This window comes from Mesocricetus auratus, unplaced genomic scaffold (assembly GCF_017639785.1).
Source record: "Mesocricetus auratus isolate SY011 unplaced genomic scaffold, BCM_Maur_2.0 Super-Scaffold_100011, whole genome shotgun sequence".
NCBI lineage: Eukaryota > Metazoa > Chordata > Mammalia > Rodentia > Cricetidae > Mesocricetus > Mesocricetus auratus.
Window position 1 is genome coordinate 81,915,573 of NW_024429195.1, and position 27,319 is coordinate 81,942,891.

The window sequence follows — 27,319 nt, forward strand, 5'->3', positions numbered from 1 at the left end:
TTTGGTGCCTAGCCCAGTTGTCATCAGAGAGGCTTCCTCTGGCAGCTGATGTTTATAGATAGAGAAACCCACAGCTAAACATTTGGTGGAACTTGGGGTATCCTGCAAAAGAGGAGGAAGAATGAGCCAGAGGGGTCGAGGATACCAGGAGAGCATGGTCTACAGAATTAACTAAGCAGGGTTCATGGGGGCTTGGAGAGACGGAAGGGGCAATCACAGAGCATGGGGTCTGTGCTAAGTCCTCTTACGCTATGGTTGTTAGCTTGGTGTTCTTGTGGGACACCTAAGAGTGGGAGTTGGGGTGTTGCTGACTCGCCTGTTCTTGGGACCCTTTTCCTCCTACTGAGTTGCCTCATCCAGTCCTGATATGAGGGTTTGCGTCTGATCTTGTTGTAACTTCCTATGTCCTGTTTGATTGATATCCCTGGGAGGCCTGCTCTTTTCTGAAGGGAAATGAAGAAGTAGATCTGGGGGAGACAGAAGGGGATGCTGGAAGGAGTGGAGGGAGAGAAGACTGCATTTGGGATGTATTTTATGTGAGAAGAATGAATTTAAAAAAAGAGAAAGAGAGAAAATTAATTTTTCTCATAAAGTGGCCCTTAAGTAGAATCTAGAAAATCATGGACTTCCTGTCATGAGATTTATTCTCTTTTCAAGAGTCTCAAAGCCACAGCAGTTTCAACATTGTTCTAAAGTTCACATCCAGCCAGGTTTGGTGGTTCCTGCCTTTAATTCCAGCACTGGGGAGGTAGACACAGGTGGTGGATCTCTTGTGAGTTTAAGGCCAGCCTGGTCTACAAAGTGAATTCCAGGACAGCCAGGCTGTTACATGGAGAAACCCTGTTTTGGGGAGAAAAACAGTTCAAGTCCAACATCTCCTCTGAGACTCAAGGCAGATACTTGATGTGAACTCTCACAAAGTTAAAAAAAGAAGTTACATATCCCTAAAGTACAATGATACAGAGTAAGTATTCTTGTCACAAAAGAGGAGCAGAGGCATACCAGAAGCCAGAATGACAAACATGAAACCATATAGCTCTATGCATAGCTGTTGCGGGATTCCTGCCTGGGTCCCGTTGCTGCTTTAGTCCCCAAATAACACATAAGACACTATATTAATCATGAAGCTGTTGGCCATTTGCTATGGTTTCTTATCAGCTAGCTCTGACTTAATTATTAACCAATTTTTCTTTTTATGTTATTTTGTTTTATTGTTTTGTGAGACAGGGTCTCTCTGGGTAGCCCTGGCTGTCCTGGAACTCACTCTATAGACCAGGTTGACCTTTGGCTCCATAAAGCACTGTTGGCCAATAGTTCTTTATTTATCAACCAATAGAACAACTTATACACAGAAGGACGTTGCCCATCACATAGCACCTAGTGCATGTGGTATGACATACATTCCAAGGGTTTAGGAAGTGCCACCTCTATGGTCTTGACACTGTCACTCGGGCTGGTACTGTTTGGTGCCTGCAAACTTCCTAAGCAGACATTCCACGTTCTTGGCATCTCTAACTTCACATGGTCTCTACTACAGCTTTCGCTTTGTCTTCAGAGCTCCACACACCATCCTTCCAAGGAAAGCCTACCAGGATCCTCACTATACAATGCATCATCTGGCTTCTCAGTCCCTCCTGTGAAATCTAGGTGGAAAGCTCAATGACCCTATACACCTATACATTTCATTCATTCATTCATTCATTCATTTTGAGGAGGACCAATGTTAGCCTCAAAGTTGCTGTGTAGATGACTTTCAGTCCTTCATTCTTCTGCCTCCATATCCCTAGTGATGGTATTACACATGTATGCCACCATGTCTGGGTGACCCCATAATTTTATATCATGTGTGCTTGCAGTGCCTGTCATGCCAAGGTCAGCTGAAAGAGCAGTAACCAGCCACCCTTGACAACAGATGCAGTGCTTTGAGTAACTAGATAACTAAAAATGGAGAAATACTTCCCTAGGTGACCCTGTGCAATTAAGAGCTAAAGGCAGTCAATAATAGCCATGTGAAAGCCAGAATGCTGGAAGCCATAACATTTTCTTCACTAATTTATCTGTCAACTGTTGGGGAAGTCCTGTGCATTTGTCAATAAAGCACTGTCTGGCCAATAGGGAATCTAGATATGTGGGACTAGGAGTCCAGGAGAATTCTGGGAAGGAGGAACACGGAGAGTTCGAGATGTAACGCCATGGGGTAGGAAGCCCAGAACTATTCTCCGGTAAGAGACATACTTAGATTAACAATTATGGGGTAATTACTTAAGTCAGAGCTAGCTAGTGAGAAACAAGCAAAGCCAACAGCTTCATAATTAATATAGCCTCCTGTGTGTTTATTTGGGACTGATGCGGCTCTGGAACCAGGCTGGCGGGAAGGCATTCTCTCTCAAGGAAAAGCTTCCTTTTACAGTCAACCAATCACAAAATCTTAGGCCAAGAACACATACAAAATGTTACTTTTGGGCCAGGTGGTAGTGGTGCATGCCTTTAATCCTAGCACTAGGGAGGCAGAGGCAGGCAGATCTCTGTGAGTTCGAGACCAGCCTGGTCTACAAAAGTTTGTTCCAGGACAGCCTCCAAAGCCACAGAGAAACCCTGTCTCAAAAAAACGAAACAAAACACAAAACCCAAAATAGGAAAAATAAAAACAAAAAATGTTACATTGGGGCCCAAACAAAACAAAACTTTAATCACATTTCCCCCAATGGAGTCCTCTGTTTTGTTTGAAACATCATGAGCAGCCTTTTCTGTCTGAATTTTTATCAGAAGTCTAATTTTCAGGACCCTCAATAGACTCCCCATTAAGTTCTGTCTGCCTGCAACATTCTAGAGTTTCTCTACTGAGCTGGGTATCTAAACTTTTCCAAAGCGTTCCCCAATGATTCCAAAGGCCTTTAAATCACATCCAGCAAAAATAAACGCTACTGTGGGGTGGCGGTGGCATACAAGTTTAACTCCAGAATTTTGGAGGCAGATGGATCTCTGTGAGGTCAAGGTCAGCCTGATCTACAGACTGAGTTCCAGGACAACCAGGGCTGTTACATAGAAAAAAACAAAAACAAAAACAAACAAACAAACCCTACACTCGGGCTATAGTGGCTATAGGACTCTGGAAGCAAATGCCAGCCTACTCTACAGGGTGAATTCTGGGACAGTCAAGGCTAGCTACAAACGCCCTCTGCTCCCATCCCCCAAAATGATGGACCCTACAATGACCCCGCTTTTCCAGCACCAATTTTTCTGTTAGCTTTTTGTTGTGCCAAGAAAAATGATTTAAAAAGAAAAGATTTCTCTCATCTCTCATCTCCCTTTACTCTTATCCTCTCTTTTCTCTTACCTGACTCTCTCTCTCCCCCTCTCTCTCCTGTCTGTCTCTCCCCTTTCAGTCTTGCTATAATAAACTGTGATTAATATGCTCAAATAAATAAGGAAAGATTTATTGTTTCATGCATTCGGTCCATTGTATAAGAAGGGTGTAAGTAATAAAATCCCTAACCTGTAGCAGTGAGACACAATGGCTGAACTTGTGGCATATATTCATTTACTTATTTATTTATTTTTATCTTTGGTTTTTCAAGACAGGGTAGCCTCAAACTCATTGCGATCCACCTGTATCTGGCTCCTGAGTGCTGGGATTGGAGATGTGCTGAGATGACCTGCTAGGTATTTCTCAACTCATCCAGTTGAAATGTGTTTCATCTTTGTCAGTGGGAGATCCTCCAAGCAAGCTCCTGAGTTCTTCTAACAAGGTCCCAGCAGTTTTGCTTCCTTGGAGTCTCCTTGAGAAAGATTTACAAAGAACATTTTGTACAGTCCTTGTTTCAGATCTGTGTAGTCATTCTTTCTACTTTGAGCTCTGGTTTCTTCAAACAGTAAAAGGTATTTAGGAGTCATTGTCTGGGTCGTGGGGTATTCAGACATTAGCTGTGTATGAATCATTTTTAGAGTCTGTTTTCTTTCATAATGCTTCCCATTTCACTACAAGTTTTGGATGACCCATAAGGGTCTATTTAATCTCCATATCCTGTTTCCACTCTCCCCCTTGCCATGCACACTCCTGTCTCGAAGGCATGACCATAGAAATGGCCCTTTCCCTGATATAAGTTCATGGTTCAATCCTTTACACTCTAACATCTTTGCTTAATTAATCCCAACTTTTTATGGAAATCTTTCCTGTCAACATCATTCTATATTGCCATAGTTTGTAATTATGCAATAATTTGTTAGTGGTTTAACTCAGTGGTAGATCATGTGGTTTACAAGCATCAGAGTCTGTATTTAATTCCTCAAAGTTACCATAACAATGACCTCTTCAAACCCATTTCAACAGCCTGTATTCTATTTTTCAGTCTTCATTTGGTAGTCCTTTACCCTACTGGTGGTGTCCTTCTTCTCCTCCTAAAATATAAGCTCCACAAAGATAGGAGTTCTCATCTGTTTGATTCATTGCCTTTGAAGAATACTCCCTACACATACTAACCATCGAGTACATGTTTATTTAAGGAACAAATGAGTGCAAGCCTTTGTGTATTTCTGAATCATCACACATCTAACCTGTTAAGATGACTTGATACCAAAAAAGCTGATCAGATGTAAAGTAAACACCCTTAAAGAAAGTAAAGGTGACCATGGTGGAGTTCACCTATAATCCCAGCCTTTGGGAAGTGGAGGCAGGACAATTAGGAGTTCAAGATCAGCCTCAGGGGACTGGAAAGATGGCTCAGCAGTTAGCAGCGCTGGCTGCTCTTCCCGAGGTCCTGAGTTCAATTCTCAGCAACCACATGGTGGCTCACAACCATCTGTAATGAGATCTGGTGCCCTCTTCGGGTGTGCACGCATACAAACAGACAGCACAACATATACGAAATAAATAAATAAATAAATCTTAAAAAAAAAGATCGGCCTCAGCTATATAGAGTTCAGCCTTCTAACACATGAAACCATGACTCAACAATCCCTATCTGTCCTCCTTCCACGTCCATCTGCAATAAAGAGCTACATTCATATATGTTTAGATGGACCCACAATTTCAAAGCTGTTTTGACATTTTGAGATGTCCAAACTGAGATTTATTTATTTATTTATTTATTTATTTATTTATTTATTTATTTATTTTTGGTTTTTCAAGGCAGTGTTTCTCTAGGGCTTTGGAGACTGTCCTAGAACTCGCTGAGTGCAGGAACTAAAGGCATATGGTGCCCCCCAAAAGGCTGGTCATTGGTGGCACCGCCTTTAATTCCTGTACTCAGGGGGCAGAGGCAGGTGGATCTTTGTGAGTTTGAGGCCAGCCTGATCTACAAGAGCGAGTTCCTGGACAGCCTCCAAAGCTATACAGACAAATCCTGTCTTGAAAAACAAAAACAACAAAAATTTTAAAAATTACAGTGTGTGTCTCTGTGTGTGTGTGTGTACATACAGATATGAACAAGGGCATATGTGTGGAGATCAATAGACAACTTTCGGGATTAGGTTCTTTCCTTCTGTGCCTTGGGAATGGAACTCAGGTTGTTAGGCTTGAAGACAAGTGTCTTTTCCAGCTAAACCATCTTGCCAGTTCTCTGAGAAATGTTTTTGCATTTATTTTAAAATTTTATTTGTTTGCTTGCTTATTTACTGTTTTGTTTCATTTTTTTGAGCCAGGGTCTTACTATGTAACAGTCTTGGCTGTCCTGAAACTCATTATGTAGACCAGGCTGCCCTTAAACTCACAGAGATCCTCCTACCTCAATTGCTGGGACTAAAGATGTACACTACCACACTGGGATTTACTTGGGGGTATGAGTGTGTGGGAGTGTGTGTGTCAAGACAGGGTCTGTACATAGACCTGGCTGTCTTAGAACTCAATGTGTTGACCAGTGGGACCTTTAACTGACAGAGATCCTCTTGCCTCTGCTTCCCAAGTATTGGGATTAAAAGGTGCACCACCATGCCTTGCTCACTTTAAAATTTTACATATAATACATAAATAAATTAGCCTCTAGTTATTACAATATAAATATTAGCAACAATAAAAAGATAAGCCAAATACATTATCTACATACAAAGCGATGGTTCAGGGATTGCCACTGATACCTAGTAAATGTAATTACAACAGTGAGAGAAGAGGCACCAAACACTAAAGTTCTCTGGGCCGGTAACAAGAAGTGATTCTTGGGGCTGGAGAGATAACTCAACGATGGTGCTGGCTGTTTGTCCTTCCAGCACGCACACAGTGACTCCTAACTGCTGGTAACCTCAGTTCCAGAGGACATGACACACTGTGTTTTGGGCTGTGCAGCACTGTATGCACAAGTACACAGGCATACACACAAGCAAAGCACCCATACATAGAAAGAAAACTAACCCTGTGTTTAAAAATTAGATTTGAGTATCTCATGGAGCAGTGGTGTCACACACTTTTAATCCCAGCACTGGGAGGCAGAGGCAGACAGATCTTTGAGTTTGAGGCCAGCCTGGTCTACATAGTGACTTCCAGCACAGCCAAGGCTACACAGAGAAACCCCTGTCTTGAAAAAAAAGAAAGAAAAAAAGAAAAAAGGAAAAAAGAAGAAGAGGGAACTTCTTGCTTCTGATTTCTGAATTTCACTACAGGTAAAGACTTTCAGGCCATAGTACATTTCTTTTGGGGGCATGTTAACATGTGAATTTGGAGGAGAATATATACTTATCATCCTGGAAATCTTCCAAATTTTCTTATTTCTTTTATGCTTGATTCAGAAAGTTGAAATCATACCTAACCACTGTTCACCTTAAATCACACACTTAATTTCATTCAACTAGAAAAATATTCCATAGATGTCATTATCCTGCTCTGTCCATTGACCTTATAGAGCACATAGCAGCGATATAGTCTCTGCTTTCAGGAACTCAAGCTTCAGGGCTAGAGAAAGATAACCAGTGATCCAAAATGATAGGCTGTGGGTTTCTCTGCAGCATGGCTAGTTTTCACCAGCACCTTCCTTCCTATGGTACACCGAATGTTTACTCTTACTTGGATCGTTTTCTAGCAGAATACTAGATCCACCAGCCTGGATCTTAAGGCCAATGATTTTAACACTTTTTCTGTGCCCTCAATACCCTTGACAGCCCTTGCTCTCATCCTCCTCGGTGATTTATTCCTAAATTCGATTAAAGTGGTTATCTGTTTTGTGCTCCCAAGCTGATAAGCACAGTAGGAGAATAATGAAGAAATATGCAGTTAACCTCATTCAAATCAGCAGTTTTCAGCCTCCATTGACATTTTAATACTGCGAGGCAAACTTATAACTTTTTCAAGGTCAACTCCATTTCCCCAAGTTCTATAATGTCTGATGAAAACCCTTATTATAGCTGTTAAATTCCTTGCCTCATTCTTTCCTCAAATCTGTCATCAAAACGTCACTCCTTCCATTTTCTTCCCCCGAAACACTCTGCATGAAATTCCAAGACAATTTTCAGCCCCAATATCCATCACCCACGTGATTATTTGTGTAGTTCTCACCCTTGTTTTTTGTTTGTTTGCTTGTGTTGTTCTAGGTCTCTCTCTTCATTTCTGTTCCACATGCCACACCTGAACCTGACAACAAAATAATGTCTGAAATTTGAACTAAATAAATCTGAAATGTCCTAATTGTGGAATGCCTCAGAGTTCCATTTGTAGACCACCTCTCTTTCCCATCACTGCCCTGGTTATCTCATTTAGCTGTGGCGCCTGCACCACAAGCAACTCTGAGGTATCAGGAAAAGAAAGACCAGGCGTCCACTTGTTTGTACTAAGAGAATGCATGTGTTGCCTTTGCTGCCGGGAGAATATGTGTGTGTGTGTCTTCATTGCCAAGTGCTAAGTGGTCTCTCTCTTGTCTGAGGAAGGAGTTTTATATACAGGTTTACAGGAAAAATACCAGGTAGAAGAGAGCGTGTTTTCCTCCTACTGAATGTTGATGTCAGAGGGTCAAGGCCAGGGCAGTAAGTCAGGACTAGAAAACAGGAAGCCCTTGGACTGGACAACAAGTTGCACTTATAGGCTGACCAGCAACTCACAGAGACCTCGTGGGGCTGGGACCCTTCTTTATATATAAATTAGCACCTATCTCAGGTGACTAAGACGTTAATGTCAATCTTAGTATCAATAACCAACCCTGTATACATGTAAACAAACATTTATAAATTATATTTGGGAATGTGGGGTCATTCTTTCCAAACTACTTCCTGCTGTTAAGGTGCGCTGAAATACCATGGGGATTATGATAAAAACAAACAAACAAAAACAACCCAGAAACCTGTTGAAGTTCTTGTTTTTGTGGTCTGTAAGGCTGTATCATCTCAGCTGTTTCAGATGTTGGAGCACCTGGGCCACTACTTCAGGGGGTCTTGCTTCATCAAACCATACTAGTCTGGAAGGAACCCACAGCTTTTTATGTTCTGTGGGAACAAAAGCAGAAATTCTTTTCCCAAGTAACCTGTCCTTATATTTAAATTTAGAAGTCAAAGCATTTTCAAAATATATAAGTTGAATTAATTTAGCAGCATTAATAATCAAATGTCTTTTAGCAGTTTTTGTTTCTTTCTTAGCAATTAAACAATTTAAAGACAACACAACTGTACACAGTATCCAGACTCTCTGTGTATTTTTCATTCCATATACTTTTATCTTTTCCTTTTCTTTTACTTAATACCAGTACCTCGCTTATTAACTGTTACCAATTTTTAGTTTACCAACTTTTAATCCATCCTCCAACTGAGGATGATCTCTCAGGTTCCCCTTTCTTTCCCGACCTTGGTGTCAGTCGAAGGCCTGGAGATTTAATCCAATCCACTCTCTAACCTAGGGTGATCTCTCAGGTTCCCCTTTCTTTCCTGACCTTGGTATCAGGCGAAGGCCTGGAGATTTAAGCCAATCCTGACCGACAACTCACAGAGACCCCTTGGGGCTGGGGCCCAACATTTGGCTGTGTGACTTTATATGTGATGTAGGAGATTTTCTAGTCCTAGCTACGTTAGTGACTTGGGAGATTCACTTGAACCCATGAATTTGAAACTAGCATGTGGGGCAGGTGAAGAACATCTGAAAAAAAGAACAAAAATCTCTGGGGGATGTAGCTCAGTAGCAGAGCATTCGACCATCATGTGTCTCATCTTGTACTTTTTTTTGAAACAAGGTTTCTCTGTGTAACAGCCCTGGCCCTCTGTAGCTTCAAACTCACAGAGATCTGCCTACCTCTGCCTCTTGATTGCTGGGATTATACCACCATCCGGTGTAATCTTGTACCTCTAAATATCCCACTCATATAGCAATGATGCTAAATTTTATTTCCACAGTTCAGATCTTTTCCCAGAAGTCTAGACTTCAAATTTTCACTGTCTACTCAAAATCTTGATTTGGATATTATATGCCATTCCTTCCTCAAAATACACATTTGGACATGATGAATGTACTCATTACCCTGAATGTAGTAATATTGTCATGGGTATATACATGTGGAAAATTGAATGAAAGCTCTATATTTTAAAATTTATGACTTAATGTATATTAATTATATTTTATATTTAATAAGCTAGAAGGCAAGATCAGTTAAAACTTTTCTGACCTCATCTCACACTATATGTGTGTGTGTGTGTGAGTGTGTGTATGCCACTTTTATTGGGGGATGATATCTAGTGATAATATACATTTAAGTGAGCAAAATGTGATTTTGGGATGCATGTATACAATGTGTAAAGATTAGATGAGTATACTAAATAGTTTTTATGTCAACTTGACGGAAACTAGAGTTATTTTGGAAGAGGGAATTTCAAAATGAGAAAATTCCTACACCAGTTTGGCCTGTGAGCAAGCCTATAGTGCATTTTCTTGATTGATGAGTGATGTGGGGGGCTCACCTCATTGGGGGCTGTGCCACCCTGGCAAGTAGTTCTGGGTGCTGTAAGAAAAGCAGACTGAGCAGGCTATGGGGAGCAAGCTGGTGACCAGTCCTCCATGGCCTCTGCTTGTTCTTACCCTGTCGTGAGTTCCTGACCTGATTATCTTCTGTTCAGCTGGAATCTCTAGCTTGCCCCTACATGATCTGAAAATACCCATTCCCTTCTATTTTGTTTGTTTTGTTTGGTTCTTTTCGAGACAGGGTTTCTTTGTGTAACAACCCTGGCTGTCCTGGAACTCACTCTGTAGACCTGGTGGGCCTTTAACTCACAGAGATCTGCCTGCTTCTGCCTCCTAAGTGCTGGGACTTGTCTCCCTATTTTCAACTGAGTCTCCAAACAAAGAAAAGGGGCCAAAAAATCCTAATTCTGCATTCTTAGTGACTATGGCGACTATGACTATGGCAACTTCCTCCCCTATTGCTGCCAGTAGACCAAATCCCTGCCCAACCATTTAGTTTTTGACAATACTTGGGCACAAACCCAGCCTGTGGCAGACATGCCATCATTCCATGCCTCCAACCTATAAAATCTCCCTTCTTTAGTTCCGGGTGTGGCTTTTCCAGGCTCAATCTCTGGGACTAGAGAGCTCACCTGGGAGTCGCTTTGCTCAAATAAACCTGTTGTTATTCTTTCTCAATAATAAATTAAGTAAGCTTGATATGGCTTACTTCATAGACAGAGACAGACCATGCTTCAGAACTGTAAGAGGAAATAAACCGTCTCCTCCCTGAGTTGCTGAGTTGCTTTTGACAGTGGTGTTTATCATAGCAATAGAAACTGTAACTAAGACAATCACAGTGATTTTCTGTCACCTCAGAAAATCATTTCTTTGTTCTGGGAACATTGAAAATCTATGTCTATTCTCAAACAGTCAGTCAATTGTTGTCAACTGTGGTTACCCCACTGTGCAGAATAGAACATTAGAAGTTACTCCTCCTACTCACGGCACCACTCAACCATCCTTTCTCTGTTTCTCCCCTTCATCATTCTTTCTGGGCTTGAGTACTATCAGGTCTCAGGCAGTCCATATATCTGGAAACAAGCTCAAGCTGGTCTATAAGAAGGACTTCTGGCAGTTAGATAAAGACCAGAATTCTTCAGGAACTTGTGAAATAGGTCACTATAAAGGAGTGATTTCTCTTACCTCTGGCAGGAAGGAGTATGGCTCTTCATTGACATGAACCTATGGTAGCATATCAAGTCCCATGTTGGCCCTTAGGCTCCTACAGTTCCTATTCACAAGTACCTGGCACACATTTCAAGGCCCCTACACCAGCATCCTGGCCCTTCTCACCTCTCCAGGCTTCCCTGCTCTTAGGTACCCATTTTTTCTGTATGTAAATGTACCCCCATCTCCTGCTGTCTCTCTTTCTCTCTCTTGCTTCCCTAGTCCTGGTCATGTCCCCAGTTTACTTCTTTTTCTCTATACTCTGGACTCCTTCAGATGACTCTGGGTAATTTCTCTTTCTTATAATAAATACAGTAATTTTCTACAAGAAAATCCTTTCCCCTAATGGCATGGCCATTTCAGCAGTTTCTTTACTGAGCCCCCATGGATGCAGTAACTATTAATATACTCCCAATTTCCATGAAGTAAGCTTTTTAGGTTCTCCATGTAAATGAGACACAGGAACTTGACATTTAACTCTATGGCAAAGCATGTGTTTACCATGTAATAAGTGCTCGTTTAGTTCATCATAAAATGAATAGAAAAAAAAAGCTAAATAACAGGAGTATACGTACCAGAAATGATCTGGCTTATTTCACTTAATACACTGATCTAATGCCACCATGTTCTACCAAATAGTAAGATGCTGTGTGTTGTTTTTGCTCTTTGGGTTTTTTGAGGGCCCACTACCCAGCTCCCAAATAAATCATACATGGTCTTATTCCTTAGTTATAAATACCTGCCCTTAGCTTGGTTTGTTGATAGTCAGCTTTTTATTTAAGACAGGGTTTCTCTGTGCAGTTTTGGAGCCTGTCCTGGCACTAGCTCTATAGATCAGGCTGACTTCAGAGAGATCTACCTGCCTCTGCTTCCTGAGTTCTGGGAGTCTGAGGCCAGCCTGATCTACAGATGGAGTTCCAGGACAGTCTCCAAAACAATACAGAGAAACCCTTTCTCGAAAAACCAAAAAAAAAAGTCCCTAATCCCAGCTTTAGGAGATTTGACACTCTTCTAATTTAAAAGGGCAATTGCATTCATATGAATTCACCACCACCCAACGCCCATCCCATACACACATTCCTTCCAATGTCTTCCTACTGAAAATTTTACAGGAAGTAGAACTTTTTTACAACTCTACTGTTCAGACATTGTAGTGATGTGCTGAACACTCAGCCTTATCTATTCCACTCTTCATCCCACCCATGCCAACAAACCCCAATTTTATCACGAGGAGATCCTAAATCATACTATGCTTTATGCATGCATGTAGTGTTCCTTACGCCTAACTATATATTCCCTATACTTGATTGGTTTTGACTCAATCTGTTCAATCCTTTGATAGAAAATCCCTTGCTGTGCATGGGGGCTCATGCCTATAATCCCTACACTTGAGAGGCAGGAGGATTGCCAAAAGTGCAAACCTAGCTTGGTCTGAATGAGTACTAAACTAGTCAGGTCTACATAGTGAAGCCCTCTTCCAAATCGATCAATCAACAAAAAGTTTCTAATTTCCATAAGTTTGATTTTCTTTTTTTCCTTTTAAATACAGGATTTTTGTGTATAGCCTCGGCTGACCTTTAAGTTTCAGAGATCCACCTGCCTCTGCTTGTTAGATTAAAAACTGTTTTTTGTTTTTGTTTTTCTGTATTGCTTTGAGCTTGTCCTGTAACTAGTTCTGTAGACCAGGCTGGTTTCGAACTCAGAGATCTGACTGCCTCAGCCTCCTGAGTGCTGGGATTAAAGGCATGCTCAACCACAGCCTGGCTTTTCTTTGATCTTATATCACTGCTAATATAGGGAATTAAGAAATTGTGTATCTTTGGGCTCCTCATGTGCGACCCCCGACCCGCGGGGATGAGGTGATGAGGGTCGCTACTAATTTGGTGGGCCTTCATGAGCAGATCCGATCTTAAAAGTAAACTTCAAGAGGTTAAGGGAAGCAGGCTCAAGACAACTTTTGCTGATCAAGAGCGTTTATTTTTGGGGCGAGCTGGAACTTATAGAGGAAGAACCTCAGGGGGTGGTACAAGCATGTCAATCAAGTCTCAACTCAAATATACACCAAATACGGTAAAGACAAAGCTATAATTTTCCATCAGTCATCAGTCGCATTCCACAAATGCTTGCCAGCTTAAGTCAGGTGCTGGAATTAGGGAGGGGTAGGAAGTATTCAAAGGCACTTTAACCTTTTGTTAACAAAGACAATTGCTCTGTAAAGGTTACTTCCCCCTGGCTAGGCGGGTGGGCTGCCCTGTGTAAATTTTACTTTTATGGTTAGCCTTTTCCTTTGTCTCAAGGGCATGTGTGCTCGCAGTCACGTAGGCAGAAGGCCAAGAAATGGTTGACAGACTCCATTTTGTTCAAGGTTCTAGCAGTCCCCAACACTCATGAACAATAACTTAGATCAACTAACTGAGTTTGTTAGATGACCCATTAGAAGGCAAGGAAATCAACAGAAGGAACTGCATAACGAGGTAAGAGGACTTCAAAACACTGTTTCACAACCCTGCCTTGCACTTAACTGTTTGCCAGTTTGCATGAAAGGGCAAAGGCCTTAAATTTCTTAAGTCCCCGCCCCCTCCCTAACAGGGCTTCTCTGTATAGCCTTGACTGTCCTGCAGCTCCAGGATAGGCTGGCTTTGGAACTCAGAGATCCATCTGCCTTTGTTGAGATTAAAGGCACGTGGCACACCTTTTAAAATAATTTACTGTACAGTACTATTAGTATGACCCTGTTCTGGACTTGAGATCTATCAATTAATGAAACATTTAATAATTTTAAGACCTCAAAAGGTAATGACAATTTATAAAACCTATTAAGAGGAAGATTCAAGCAGAAAGCCAAGAAATAGGGAACCAACAAAAATTCAAATATTGCCCCATTTCAGTTATCCATGACTAATCCTAAAGTGCATTTTTGGGGGTCCCACTGTTGTCCAAACTGGGTTCAAGTGATCTTCCTGAGATGTATTCCTTTTGTACTTTACATGGAAATTCAGTAACTTACTCTTGAGTAGCCTATGAATATCAAGGAAATCAACTAACAGGAAAATTAAAAATATATCAAAAAAGGGAGATACAACAGATAGCCTATAACACAGCAAAGCAGTACCAGGGAACAAAGTTTGTAACAGTCAACATGTATAAGTCACTAAGCTCAATTCCCAGCATTACAACTCCCAGACAAGGTTAACTATATCTTTAGTCCCAGAGACAGATGGATCCCTGAGTTAGATAGCCTGATTCCACAACAGTCAGGACCTGTTGGGCAGAAGGTGGGGAGAACAGGATGGGAGGGAGTGGGAACTGTAATTGGAATGTAAAATGAGAAAATATTTTAAAATTATAAAGATTTTTAAAATGGCAGAGCATCTAGTGAAAGATGTACAAAAAAAATCAGCAATAAAAAAACTTAAAAGACCAAAAACCAAAAAAGCTGAGCTGACTCAAAATAGAAAAGCCACTGGATAGAATCCAGGATTTGATAGCAAAGGTGAGACAATACAGCAGCACGAAACCTCAGGTCATATTGATAGCCTTCTCCTTCCCCAATAAAGGCAGGATTCACTGTATAGAAGGAAAATTGGAAGTCCTCCGGACGAATGGGGGGGGTGGAAGAAAACTAGATTCTGCCCTCATAAAAATTAAGATAACCCACTTAAGTATCAATACCTTGAACTAGTTTTGGTGTTAACACTTTTAGGACACTGGTCTAAGATAGTTTGGATTAGATCCCTCAAAGCACAACCCCAAACTAAAAAGCAAAGCTGACTAGACTGTTTGTCCCAAATATGTACTGTATGCCCTAAATCCCTGAACTTGCAAAGAAGGGGGGTTCAGTGAGCCAACTTGCCCTTTGCTTAAAACACAAAATCCCCAAAACTCTTATTTTCAACCCTTGGCACTTAGGGCAAAGCAAATTGGTCACACTAGGCCATACCTATAACACTAAAGAAGCAGGTGAATCTGAGTTTAAGCTCAAGCCACAAGATGGCAGGAATAGAGGACCTACTTCAAAGACAAAGTGGAGAAACACCAATACATTGTATAATATGCTAATCTCTCAGGGAATCCTTTAATATGCACAATAGTGCTATTTGGTGAGGACATCTGTCAGGACAGTTCACCAACCTTGCAGACTCAATTACTATGTAGTAGTATTAAGGGGCAGTCAGTTTCTGTTGACCCAAGAAAAAGAACTGAATAGTTGTTGCAATTGAACCTTTATTTCAGCATTCACCGTGAGCACTGCTGGACAAGGAAATGTGGATTACAATTACAACATGCCACCCGCCATTTTCAGGATGGCAATTACCAGTTAGACCAGGGACGAAAATGAAGGGAGGTGGCAGTGTCTTAGGATCAAAACACATTGACACTGTCATACATGTGTTAACAAGACAACCATTAGCACGCATCCCTTAAAAAGACACCAGTCTCAATTCCCTGCCCACACCTAATTTTGTACACCAGACTTTGCCATAATCCTAAAGGTTCACTCCAAACCCAGGCTTAATCCAGTCAAAGTTTTAAACCCAATAGGATTAAGAGACTGAGTGCTTCCAACCATTTATTGCATTCAATTCAAACAACTTTCTGTAAGAAGCACACGACCTCATGCTCTATTCATAATAGCCGGCCTGCTTGGCACACGATCCCCAGCACTTGAACGCCAAGACGGATGCGTCTGAGGTCAGCCAGAGCCATGCAAAGACCATCTGCAAACACCTAGCCAGCACTGCATTTTCTTCTTCTGTCTGCCTTTTCTGATGCTCACTACATTCAATTCTCACACCAGTAAAGAAGCCTTGCGTCACTGCCCTAGGAAAAGAAACACGGGAATTACAACACTAGCAATACTAAAACAAAACACAACAACGCCTTTATAACGGCCCATCTCAGAAGCTAGATCCGAAATTTTAGCGTTTCAACAGGAGTTCAGGTTCGGGATGGGATCATCACAGATCAGAGCAAAGACAGTACGTACAACAACGACAAAAGGACTCCACTCACATGCACTCCCAGGAGCTCTAGGGACTGCACTGGCATTCACCGCTGGCAGAAAAAGTACGGTGACATACTACATAATTATTGACTCAAAGCACCTTATATAGCTGAGAATGCTTCCACTCACACGTCTCTCTTTGAGGTAATTCACCATTGTTTAGAACAGATATGCCTTACAATGGTTTAATCAAATTTGTAGCCACTCCAAATAAAAAAGGCAGGCATATGATAAACTGTGCATTAATATATGTCTATAAATGGAGCGGTTGGTCAACATCACTGTTTCTACAGTTATATTTTACAATGTAGACGTTACGTTTTGTGTGCTCGCAAAAGTTAAACTACACACCTTTAAAAACTGTCAGGTCGTAAGCATGTTACGTCCTGTTATGATTTCCCTCGGACGGTTTAGAACTCTCTCCTCTACCTAATAAAAGGGAAAAAAAAAACTTAAGCACCACAGCACCCCCCACTAGTTCAATTAGAAAACAAAGCTGCATCACCCTCACCTGGGCATCTTTCTAACTGCTTTGAAGATCCAGAAAATGATGGCGTCATCGTTCCTATGAAAGGAGTAATGAGTAATCAGTCGCATGAAACTCATAAAACCTTCCTCCCCTTGTCCTTTGGGATCAGAACTCACCCATGCTGGGGTTGAGGAACTAGACCCCGGAGACCATCAGCCAGGCCACCAAGCAGCAATCTCCTTGGGCCTAAGCGACAATTCAGCCTTCTTCCATCGCAAGAGCAAGATATGCATTTCCCCAAATACATTTTCAACCGTACTCTAACCTCCGGGGCTGTCCCACAAAACAGAAGCCTCCCATTTTATCCTGCACCCCTTATTTCGCTTGGTCATTCCTCCACCCCCACCCCCCCCACCCCGCCCTGCCCACTCACTTACAGACAAGCCTCAGCTTCCCGAAAAAGGGAGCCTTGCTGTGCAGCCTGCAGCTCTCTTTAGAGGCTCCTTGGAGCGAGCCAGACCGAGGCTGCCCCTCCCTCTCGCCCCTATTGGATGTGAAGCCATGTGGGGCCGTGGCCTTTCCCTGAGGCCACGCGTGGGAGCGTGCGCTGTACCTCTTCTCTTCCGGGCCATCGTGGGGCTTGATGTGCGCTCCCCACCCCAGCTCGCCGCGTACTCGTCCATCCGGCGCGCGTCCCCGTCGCACGCTGCCTCTGTCTCTTCCGAGTGCATCCGGCCCGGAGGCTCTCAGTGGCGTGGGAGTGGCGCCAGGATTCAAGCGGACAGCTGCACTTGCAGGCTAGGTCACCGCCTGCTTCGAGCCAGGTCGGCGGGAAGCTCAGTGCCTGGGAGCAGCCTTTAAGCGCGGCGGTGGAGGAGCCTGGCTGCCCGGTGGCCAGCGCTGGGTCCTTAGCTGCGCAGCAGAATGGACCTCGGCGGACAGGACCACGCCAGGGAAACCCGCAAAGCCCTGCGTTTATCCTGCGTGCCCCCTGCAGGTACCGCGTGTCGGCAGAAGGCCACGCTGTCGCGTTCACGCCACCCAAAGCCTGTTCAGGCACCCAGCTGTGTCCAGTCCGTCAGTCCGTCCCCTGCCCCCACCCCATTACAGTGGCACTAGTGATAGTTATTCTGTGCCCATCCTGGGAAGTTAAACACTCCATTTCACAGAAAGGAGGAAGCAGGTCAAAAGCTGCCAGTTAGCCTAAGGTCACACAGCTATCCTTCCCTGTTTCTACTAAATAGTAATTAAAAAAAAAAGTTAAAGGAAAAGAAAGAATATGGGGCTGGAGAAACGGCTCAGCCATTAAGAGCTGTTCTTTCATAGGCCCTGAGTTCAATTCCCAGCAACCACATGGTGACTCACAACCATGTGGTCTGGTGTCTCTTCTTCTGGCATGCATGCATATATATGCATGCAGAACACTTTATATATAGTAAAAAATCTTTAGAAAGAACAATTCTAACGGCAAAGTTAATATTCAAAAATTATGCTTCGGTAGTTGTCATGTATGAGTGTATGGATGCACATGCTATGTTTGAATTTTTCAGCATTTGGAAACTCCAGTCTATTTTGTTGCATTTTTCACTGATGATTGCCATCAGTTTCCGTTACAGTATGTGAGGAGCTCCTCTGGTTTTGCATATTGCTCTGTTTGGCTTAGAGCAGAGCATATGGTGGAGTAGGTGTCAGGAATTGTTAAATGAGAGAATGAATATGTGTGATGGTCTCAGAAAACTTGAATGATTGATCTCCAGTAAAAGACAATAGTAAAGATGAAATTTCTCCTGCGTGACAACATAATTACTAGCTTTATGTTTTTCCACAATACTGGCTAATGTACAATGTAAACTTACATGCTCCCCACGTTGCTTTTGGTTTTTCAAGAAAGGGTTTCTCTGTAGCTTTGGAGCCTGCCCTGGAACTTGCTGTGTAGACAAGGCTGTCCTGGAACTCAGAGAGATCCCCCTGCCTCTGCTGCCTGAGGGCTAGGATTAAAGGTGAGCGCCACCACCCTCTGTCCCTCACATTGCTGTTAAAAAACCTTCTGTACATAGGATGTAGACAAGTAAATGTCCTCACGTATCTGGCAGTCTTCTCCCTAGTGCTACTCTCTAGTGGTCTAAGGAGTGAGTTCCAGGATAGCCAGGGATACATAGAGAAGCCCTGCCTAAAAAATAGACAAATGAATAAATAAATAAATAAATTAATTAATTAAAAAACAGAAGGAAATCGAGGAAGGTGAACTGAGGGAAGCATTGCCCTCACACTTAAAATAGTCAAGCAATTTGCTACCAAGTATTTGAAGTGATTTAATAATAACCAAATGATGGTTAAGTATTGGAATTGAGTGTCCTTGAAGAGCTGAAAAGCTCGTTTCCTGTACTAAACTTTTGGGTAAGATCTGTGTTGTGATCATTATTTCAATAAATACTCATTAAGTTCTGGTGTGTGCAGTGCGCTTCAAGCCTGAAATGGAAACTCTTAACGCCAAACTGGGAAAGAGCACATTGCTTAACAGCTGCTACACAAATTCCGTTCCTAGCGTGCATTTCAGGATTCTAGCTCCAGTGGATCACACATTCTCTTGTGGCCTTTGAGGGCAATGGCACATGCGTGGCATATACATAAATCAAAATAAAAAATGAATGTAAACAGAAAACACCGAAGTCCTTGACCTTCCCAAAGGGATGGTTTAGTAAGACGTTTCCAGTCAATTTTGAACAATTTAAGAATTAGTGCAACCAGGGATGGCTTAGTGAATAAAAGCCTTGCCATGAAAGCCTGGCGGTTTCAGTTCAATCCATGAAATCCCTGCACACATGGAAGGTGAGAATGAACTCTAAAACCTTGTTCTCTGGGGGATGGAGAGATGGCTCAGAGGTTAAGAGCACTAACTGTTTTTCCAGAGGTCCTGAGTTCAATTCCCAGCAACCACATGGTGGCTCAAAAACATCTATGATGAGATCTGGTGCCCTCTTCTGGTGGACAGGTGTACATGCAAGCAGAAGTCTTAAAAAAAATCTTACCATCATATATGCACTGTGCATGCCCCAGCACACCTGCAATAGTAATGATAATAAGTAAAAACTAATGCAATCATTTGTATAAGAGATTGTGAGGGACATCACAATAATCTTAGCCATAGAAACAAGGTAGGAAATAGATTTACATATGGTTAAGAACTTGTTAGCTTCAAGTTAAGTGCCTTGTCTCTGGGCTCCATTTCCAGCCTGTAATATTAGTTCTGTGTTTTTAAATATATGTGCTCAGGTATGCACATGCATATGGAAGCCTTAGGTGTTATCCTCATGAACACATCCATTTCCTTTTAGAAGGGTCTCTTGTTTGTCCTGAGCTCACTCATTTGTCTAGTTTGGCTGAGATATGGTCCTAGGGATCCTTGTGTTTCCACCTCCCGGAGCCGAAATTATGAGCCTGTGTCACAGCTAGCATCGTTTCTTTATGGGGTTCTGAGGCTCAAACTTGGGTCTTGGGCTTGCAAAACAGATGCTAGACCTATCCAACTATCTCTACAGCTTTGTTATTAGGTTCTTAAGATCATTAGATCAATGTAATCCCACACACACAAAATTAGTATTTTGTTTGTTTGTTTTTGTATTTTTTGGCTCTTTGGGATGGAGTTTCTCTGTGTAACAACTCTGGCTGTCCTGGAACTTACTCTATAGAGCAGGCTGGCCTGGAACTCAGAGATCCGCCTGCCTCTGCCTCCCAAGTGCTGAGATTAAAGGTATGCACCACCACTGCCCAGCTCTAAAATGTATTTTTAGCCTTATGTGTTAGTTTTCACCACAGTACCAAGAGACTTTAGATCAGTGACTCTCATCCTGTGGGTCTCGACCCCTTTGGCAAATCTCTTTCTCTAAAAATATTTACATTACAATTCATAACAGTAGTAAAATTACAGTTATGAAGCAGCTTATTTTGGTTCATGATTTGATTTGGAGACTCGAGCCCATCACTTTGGGCCTATGGCAAGGTCGGATGCTACATTGGAAATACTTAACAGAACAAAACCAAACTCACCTCATGGCCAGGAAATGAAAGGGAAGAGAAAGAAACCAGAGTACCCGAGTCTCCTTCAAGAGTGCACCTCTGCTGACCTAAAGACCTGGTGGGTTGTTTCTTAGATGCTGGTTGATTGGTGTTATGGTCAACTTGATAGGACTGAGGATGACTCAAGAGCCATGCCTTTGGGTGTATTTGTGAGGATGTTTCCAGAGAAGTTGAACAAGGAAAGGAGAGCACCCTGAATGCAGATGGCATCATCTCATGGCGGAGGAGGGTGGGGTGGGGAGGCGGAATAGAACTGGAGAAGTGAGCTGAGCATCGGCGTTCATTCCTGACTGTGGAAGCAATGGGACCAGTTGCTTCACACTCCTGCTGCCACAACCTGAGCCATCTTTGCCATCACTCTTTCTCCTAAATGGTGGATTACACCCCCCAAATATAAGCCAAAGCCAGGCAGTGGTGACCCATGCCTTTAATCCCAGCTCTCAGGAGGCAGAGGCAGGCAGGTCTCTGTGAGTTCGAAGACACTTAAGATCCAAACCATTGTACCCTGCTTTAAAAATGAGGAAAGAGATACATAGACATCTGAGTTAACTGACATTTCCAAATGATTGTGACCGCAGACTCATAATCACGCCAGTCAAGCATGCTGAGGAAATGGTAGGATTCGATGATGAACTGTGGGAGCAGAAAGGAGGCAGAGTGGATCCTAGTGGTGAAGAGAATGCGGCCCCAGTGACTCATGGGAATAGGAGATAAAGGACAAGAGAAGGACACAATTTTGCTTTTGTTAAATTTTAAAAAATCATTTATTTGGATGTGTATGGGTATTTGAATGTTTTTATGTCTGTGTGCCCTGTGTGCAGTGCCAGCAGAGGCCAGAAGAGGGAGTCAGATTCTCCTGGGACTGGAGTTACAGGTGGTCGTGAGCCACCATGTGGGTGCTGGAAATTGAATCTAGGTCCTCTGGAAGGGTAGCCAGTGCTTTTAACTGCTGAGCTACCCTTCCAATTCCTTTCTCCCTTCCCTTTTCCCTTCCTTCCTTCCTTCCTTCCTCCCTTCCTTCCTTCCTTCCTTCCTTCCTTCCTTCCTTCCTTCCTTCCTTCCTTTCTTTCTTTTTTGTTTTTGAGACAGGGTTTCTCTGTATTTCTTTGGAGGTTGTCCTGGAACTCATTCTGTAGACCAGGCTGGCCTCTAAGTCACAGATACCTGCCTGCCTCTGCCTCCCGAGTGCTGGAACTAAAGACATGTGCCACTGATGCCCAGCGCTTTCCAGGTCCTTTTAATGAACATTTAGCTACCTTTGTCCAAGTGACCATCAGAACTGTAAAACTGAACTTCAAGAGGCAAGTTGGGACCATAGAAAGGTCAGTAGACAAATGCTGATTAGGGTCTCTGGCTAAGGGCTAATATAATAGCAGTGGCCTGGGATTAGTGCGACAGTGTGTGCAGACATCTTACAATAGCCGTCCTTAGCCGGGTGGTGGCGCATGCTTTTAGTCCCAGCACTCAGGAGGCAGAGGCAGGCAGAGAAAGCCTGTCTCAAAAAACCAAAAACAACAACAACAACACACTAGCCAGCCTTGGAAACACATAGCACTTATAATATAAGATGGTTATGTAATAAAAGATAAGTGTCACTATTGCAGCTTTCAGTAAAAGCATAGGAAAATATGTATACCAAAATAAGTATGATTAGCACAATTCATTTATTTCAAAGCAGAAAAGTAATCCTAAAAATTCAAGACTCCTATCTTGTCAGTGTAGTGATCCCCTCCACCTCTGGTCTGAACTACCCCTCAACTGCTAGGTTTCACAGCAAAGCAGACACCTGGCAATCCTATGAAAATTAAAAACAAATAAAAAGCAATTGAACTCAAGGAGAAACTGTATCATACTTGTGGAAGTACTAAGGAGGCATTTTGATACACGATTCTGAAGTTCAGAGGTGAGGTTAGAGCTTCAGTGTCACTGGCATAGAGAGTAATTTAAGGCGTGACAGGCGTGAGACCGTCAGGGAAAGAATATGGATAGAGAACAGAGAAAGCCCAGGGCAGGGGCCCTGGGACACTGGAAACTTGAGAGTTCCAGGGGAGGTGGAAAGCTAGCCAAGGAGACCCCTAGAGGGGGCAGTTGGAGAACGTGACTTTCCAGAAATGAAATGAAGAGTTTCCGTGAGAAACAGGTCAAATGGATTGCATGCTTCTAAAATGTTGTTTGATAATAGAAGCAGTCATCGGGGTTGGCAACATCAAGGCCACTGGGTCATCCCACGGCCTCAGTAGCGCAGCAGTGATGGTTGCTCATTTGAAGAGGGCTGACGTGTGAAGGTGAGAGAGCAGGCATGGATTAGCAGGTAGAGAGGAATGTCAGGTGGAAGGACTGCTTTTATACGTGGGTGACACTAGGCATGGACATTGTGTGGCCTTAGGCTGCAGGAAAGTGTTAAGATTTCAGGAGACAAATCTTCAAAACAAAAACTCCTTCCCAGAACAGAAGTGAATCTTTGATTGGAGCAAGAGCACTTCATCTGTTAAAACAGAAGAGAAGGCAGGTGCAGTCCGTCCTCCATCCCATGGCTATGCAAGAGTGTGCTTGACTGAGAATAGAAAGTTTTCTTTTTTGCACAGAGTCATGTAGTCCTCACAGCCCATGCTGTGAATATCCCTGTGTTTGGAAATAACTTTCCCTGCTCCAGAGTTCATGTGCACTTCTTTATTCTGCTTCAAGAATGTACATCCTCCAGAGAACCACCACCAAACATTAAGCAGAGCTCCAGGAACCCCAAGGAAGGGGGGAGGAAGGATTGTAACAGTCGGGGGGGGGGTCAAGGACACCAGGAGAACACAGTCCACAGAATAAACTAGGCAGGGCTGCTAGGGGCTCAGAGAGACTGAAGCGGCAGTCACTGAGCCTGTGTGGGTCTGTGCCAAGTCCTCTGCCTACATGTTATGGTTGTGTAGCTTGGTGTTCTTGTGGAACTCCTAACAGTGGGAAGGGAGGTATATCTGATTCTTTTGCCTGCTCTTGGAACCTTTTCACTCCTATTGGATTGCTTCATTCAGCTTTGAAATGAGGATTTGTTCCTAGTCTTACAGTAATGTATGTTGTGTTTGGTTGATATCCCTGGGAGGCCTGCTCTTTTCTGAAGGGAAACAGGAGGAGTGTGTCTGGGGCAAAGGGGAGGTGTGTGTGTGTGTTTGTGTGTGTGTGTGTGTGTTTGTGTTGGCACACAGTTTTAATCCTAGCACCACTCAGAAGGCAGAGACAGAAGGATCTTGGTGAATTACAGCCCACTTTGATCTACACAGCAAGCTCCAGGACAGCCTGGTTACATGGAGAGACCCTGTCTCAAAAACAAAACGTAAATGAACAAACAGCAAAGAGAGGACTGGAAGTTCAAGGTTAGCTTGGTTTACATGATGAGGGTCTGTTAGGGTTTGAATATGTGGTGTCTCTCCCCGATCTCATGTGTTGTTGAGGTTCTGGCCCTCAGCTCTTGGTGCTATTGGGAGTTGGAGGCACTAACCTCACCAATGGGTTACCCCACTATAGCTGAATGGATGTTAAGGAGGAGGAAACTAGTTGTAGGAAGGAGGTCACTGGCAGTGTGCCTTTGAAGGATAGATATATCTTGTCCCTGCAGAAACTCCCCCCTCTCTCTGCTTCCTGGCTGCCTTGAGGTGAGTAGCTTTCTCTACCACATGCTCTACTATGTGGATACTGTTTTGTTTAGGCCCAATTAAGCCAAGTGACTGAGAACCAGATCATCTGAAACCATGAGCCTAAATAAATCTTTCTTCTTCTAAAGTTGGCTTTCTCAGTTATATTTCCACAGCAACTATTTTTCCAAGACAGGGTTTCTCTGTATTGTTTTGGAGGCTGTCCTGGAACTTGCTGGTAGACCAGCATGGTCTTGAACTCATAGAGATTGCCTGCCTCTGCCTCCCGAGTGCTGGGATTAAAGGTGTACACCACCAACGCCCGGCTGGCACAGAAACTTTTACTCAAATGAATTTGAGCTGATAACGACAAACCACTACATCAATATATCCATGCATAATACATCAATATGATGTGCTGTGGCGGTGCATGCCTTTAATCCCAGCACTCAGGAGCCAGAGTCAGGCAGATCTCTGTGAATTTCAGGCCAACCTAATCTACAGAGAGAGTTCCAGGACAAGCTCCAAAGCTACACAGAGAAACCCTGTCTCAAAAAAAAAAAAAAAAGAATCATGAAATTCACAAAACTGAGCTATCAAGTGCTCAGAGGATGGTCACAGTTGCCAGTTCAGTTCTCTATAGCATATGACATAAAAATCCACCCCATGCACAAAAGTGGACAGAATCATGAGGACTTAATGAGATACAAATCATGTGATACCTATAGTAAGGCCCAGGCATGTGACATAGTAAAAACATCCAGAGTGTAACAACTGGGACATAGGCCTCATGTGAATATGGCAAATGAAGCCAGGAGCCTGACTGATTGTCACAAAGGTTTCAGTAGTGCTTCAGGACAAGCATACACATTCCAGATGCCGGACTGTCATTCCAGCGTACCACGTAGATATGGAAACCTCTCATATTACATCCAAAACCACTCAGTCTTGCATTCAAATACCTAGCAGAACTCCAGTCAAGACCTGCATGCTCTTCAAGGTTACATGGCTATGGGCATGTTCTTGGTACATTAGACGGTGTTCCATTTTGCTTTCTGTTGCTGAAATGAACACCATGACCTAAAGAAATTAGGAAAGAAAGAATTTATTTGTCTCATGCTTCCAAGTAAAAATACATCACTGGTATAAATCAGGGCAGAAACTATGAAAGAACACTGCTTGCTTGCTGTCTGGCTTGTGCTCAACCCTCTCTGTCTCTGTCTCTGTCTCTGTCTGTCTGTCTGTCTGTCTCTCTTTTATTTGAGACAGTGTTTCTCCGTGTAGCCCTGGATGTCCTGGAACTTGATCTGTAGACCAGAGACCAGATAGGCCTTAAGCTCAGAGATCTGCCTGCCTCTACCATTCAAGTGCTGGGATTGAAGGTGCACACCACCACCACCACACCCCACTTTATTTTACAACCCATAGGCCCATTTGCTCTAGCTGGTCAATCTCTCACTGAAACTCTCCTCTCAGATAATTCTAGGCTGTGTCAAGCTGACAATTACAATTAACTATCACGGGGCTGGAGAGATGGTTCAGTGGTTAAGAGCACTGGCTGCTCTTCCAGAGGTCCTGAGTTCGATCTCAGCAACCACATGGTGGCTCACAACCATCTATAATGAAATCTGGTGTCCTCTTCTGGCCTTCAGGCATACATGGAGGCAGAATGCTGTATGTTGTACACAGAATCTTTTTAAAAAAATTAACTATCACACAATCTAAATTCAAAGCATCAAGAGGAAATGTAACAGCTTACTTTACCAAGATGGCCCCTAATTGACACTTGACAGGTGCCCACTGAGAATCCCAACTGAGAAATCTCAACTGAGTTCTCAATAAGTAAAGACCTTGAAATTGGGCAAAATTTTGTCATTAAAAAAATACAGCCAGGGGCTGATGGCACGTGTATTTAATCTTAGCACTCAGGAGGCAGAGTCAGGCAGATCTCTGTGAGTTTAAAGTCAGCCTGGTCTACAGAGTGAGTTCCAGGACAGCTAGGGCCGTTATACAGAGAAACCCTATCTTGAAAAACCAAACCAAACCAAACCAAAATACTAAGCATGGTAGTATAGTACATAGCTGTAATTCCCAGCACTTTGGAGGTAGAGGAGGGAACATCAGGAATTCAAGGTCAGTCTTGAGTATGTAGTGAGTTGAGGGCTTCAGCTATGTGTCTCACGTGAACAAACAACAACAACAAAAATCTCAAGCTACACTAAACAGGATATAGTTCAGCAGGCTGAGCGCTTGCTTAGCATGAATGAAGCTCTGGGTTGGATCCCCAGCACCACATAGCCTGTTTTGGTGGTGCAACCCTGAAATCAAGGATCTGAAGTTCAAGTCACGGTTGCCTACATAGGATGCATATTCGGCTTGCGTGTGTGCACGCACACCATGTACATGCCTAGTGCTTACAGAGACCAGAAGAGGGTGTGGCAGATCCCCTGGAACTAGAGTAACAGATAGTCTTGAGCCACCATGTTGGTGCTGAGAATCAAACCCATGTCCTCTGGGAGAGCAGCCAATGCTCTGAACCACTGAGCTATCTCTCCAGATCCTCACCACATGGGAGGAAACATCAGCATAGGATTTGTTTCTATCTGGATTTAGAACGGCTGAATAGTTTCAGCGTACACCATTGTTCTTGACCTTTTCACTGTAGATACTGCATTTCTGCATGAAGATTTCCTGATTCTTACCTTGATAGTTTGTTTGTACTGAAATCTCTTCATCTTATTAGTATGGTTTCCCTTTATCTTTAGTTTTGGTTGCATAGTAAGGATACTTTTAAATGATAGTCCCTTAAAAAAACTAGATGTCTGGGGGCTGGAGAGATGGTGGGGGCTGGAGCGATGGCTCAGAGGTTAAAAGCACTGACTGCTCTTCCAAAGTTCCTGAGTTCAATTCCCAGCAAACATATGATGACTCCATAATGAAATCTGGTGCCCTCTTCTGGCCTGCAAGCAGCCATGCAGAGAGAACACTGTATTCATAATAAATAAATCTTTAAAAAAAAAGGACCTAGGTCTGTCTTACATGTAACAAAAACTTGTTTTGTCATCCAGGATTGTTGTGGTGGA

The 27,319-nt window shown here is 43.0% G+C and overlaps 1 protein-coding gene and 1 non-coding gene across 8 annotated transcripts in view; both read right to left on the reverse strand.

Moving 5' to 3' along the window:
* LOC106022288 overlaps nucleotides 1-17,473 on the reverse strand; it is a 91,357-nt gene extending 73,884 nt beyond the window's left edge. Inside the window, exons 1-3 of one of the 7 annotated variants that reach the window (XM_040755170.1) lie at nucleotides 16,980-17,143; nucleotides 16,719-16,788; nucleotides 16,585-16,638 (exon numbers count right to left, since the gene is read on the reverse strand). In XM_040755170.1, coding sequence (XP_040611104.1) covers nucleotides 16,585-16,638; nucleotides 16,719-16,722 — 58 coding nt within the window. In that variant the 5' untranslated portion in view covers nucleotides 16,723-16,788; nucleotides 16,980-17,143. The other 6 variants (XM_040755173.1, XM_040755169.1, XM_040755167.1 and 3 more) reach the window with 6 other exon arrangements.
* LOC121143380 lies at nucleotides 15,964-16,035 on the reverse strand. The gene has a single exon (XR_005880583.1). It is a non-coding gene; the product is annotated as a small nucleolar RNA SNORD50 (small nucleolar RNA).
* Nucleotides 17,474-27,319: the final 9,846 nt, after the last annotated feature.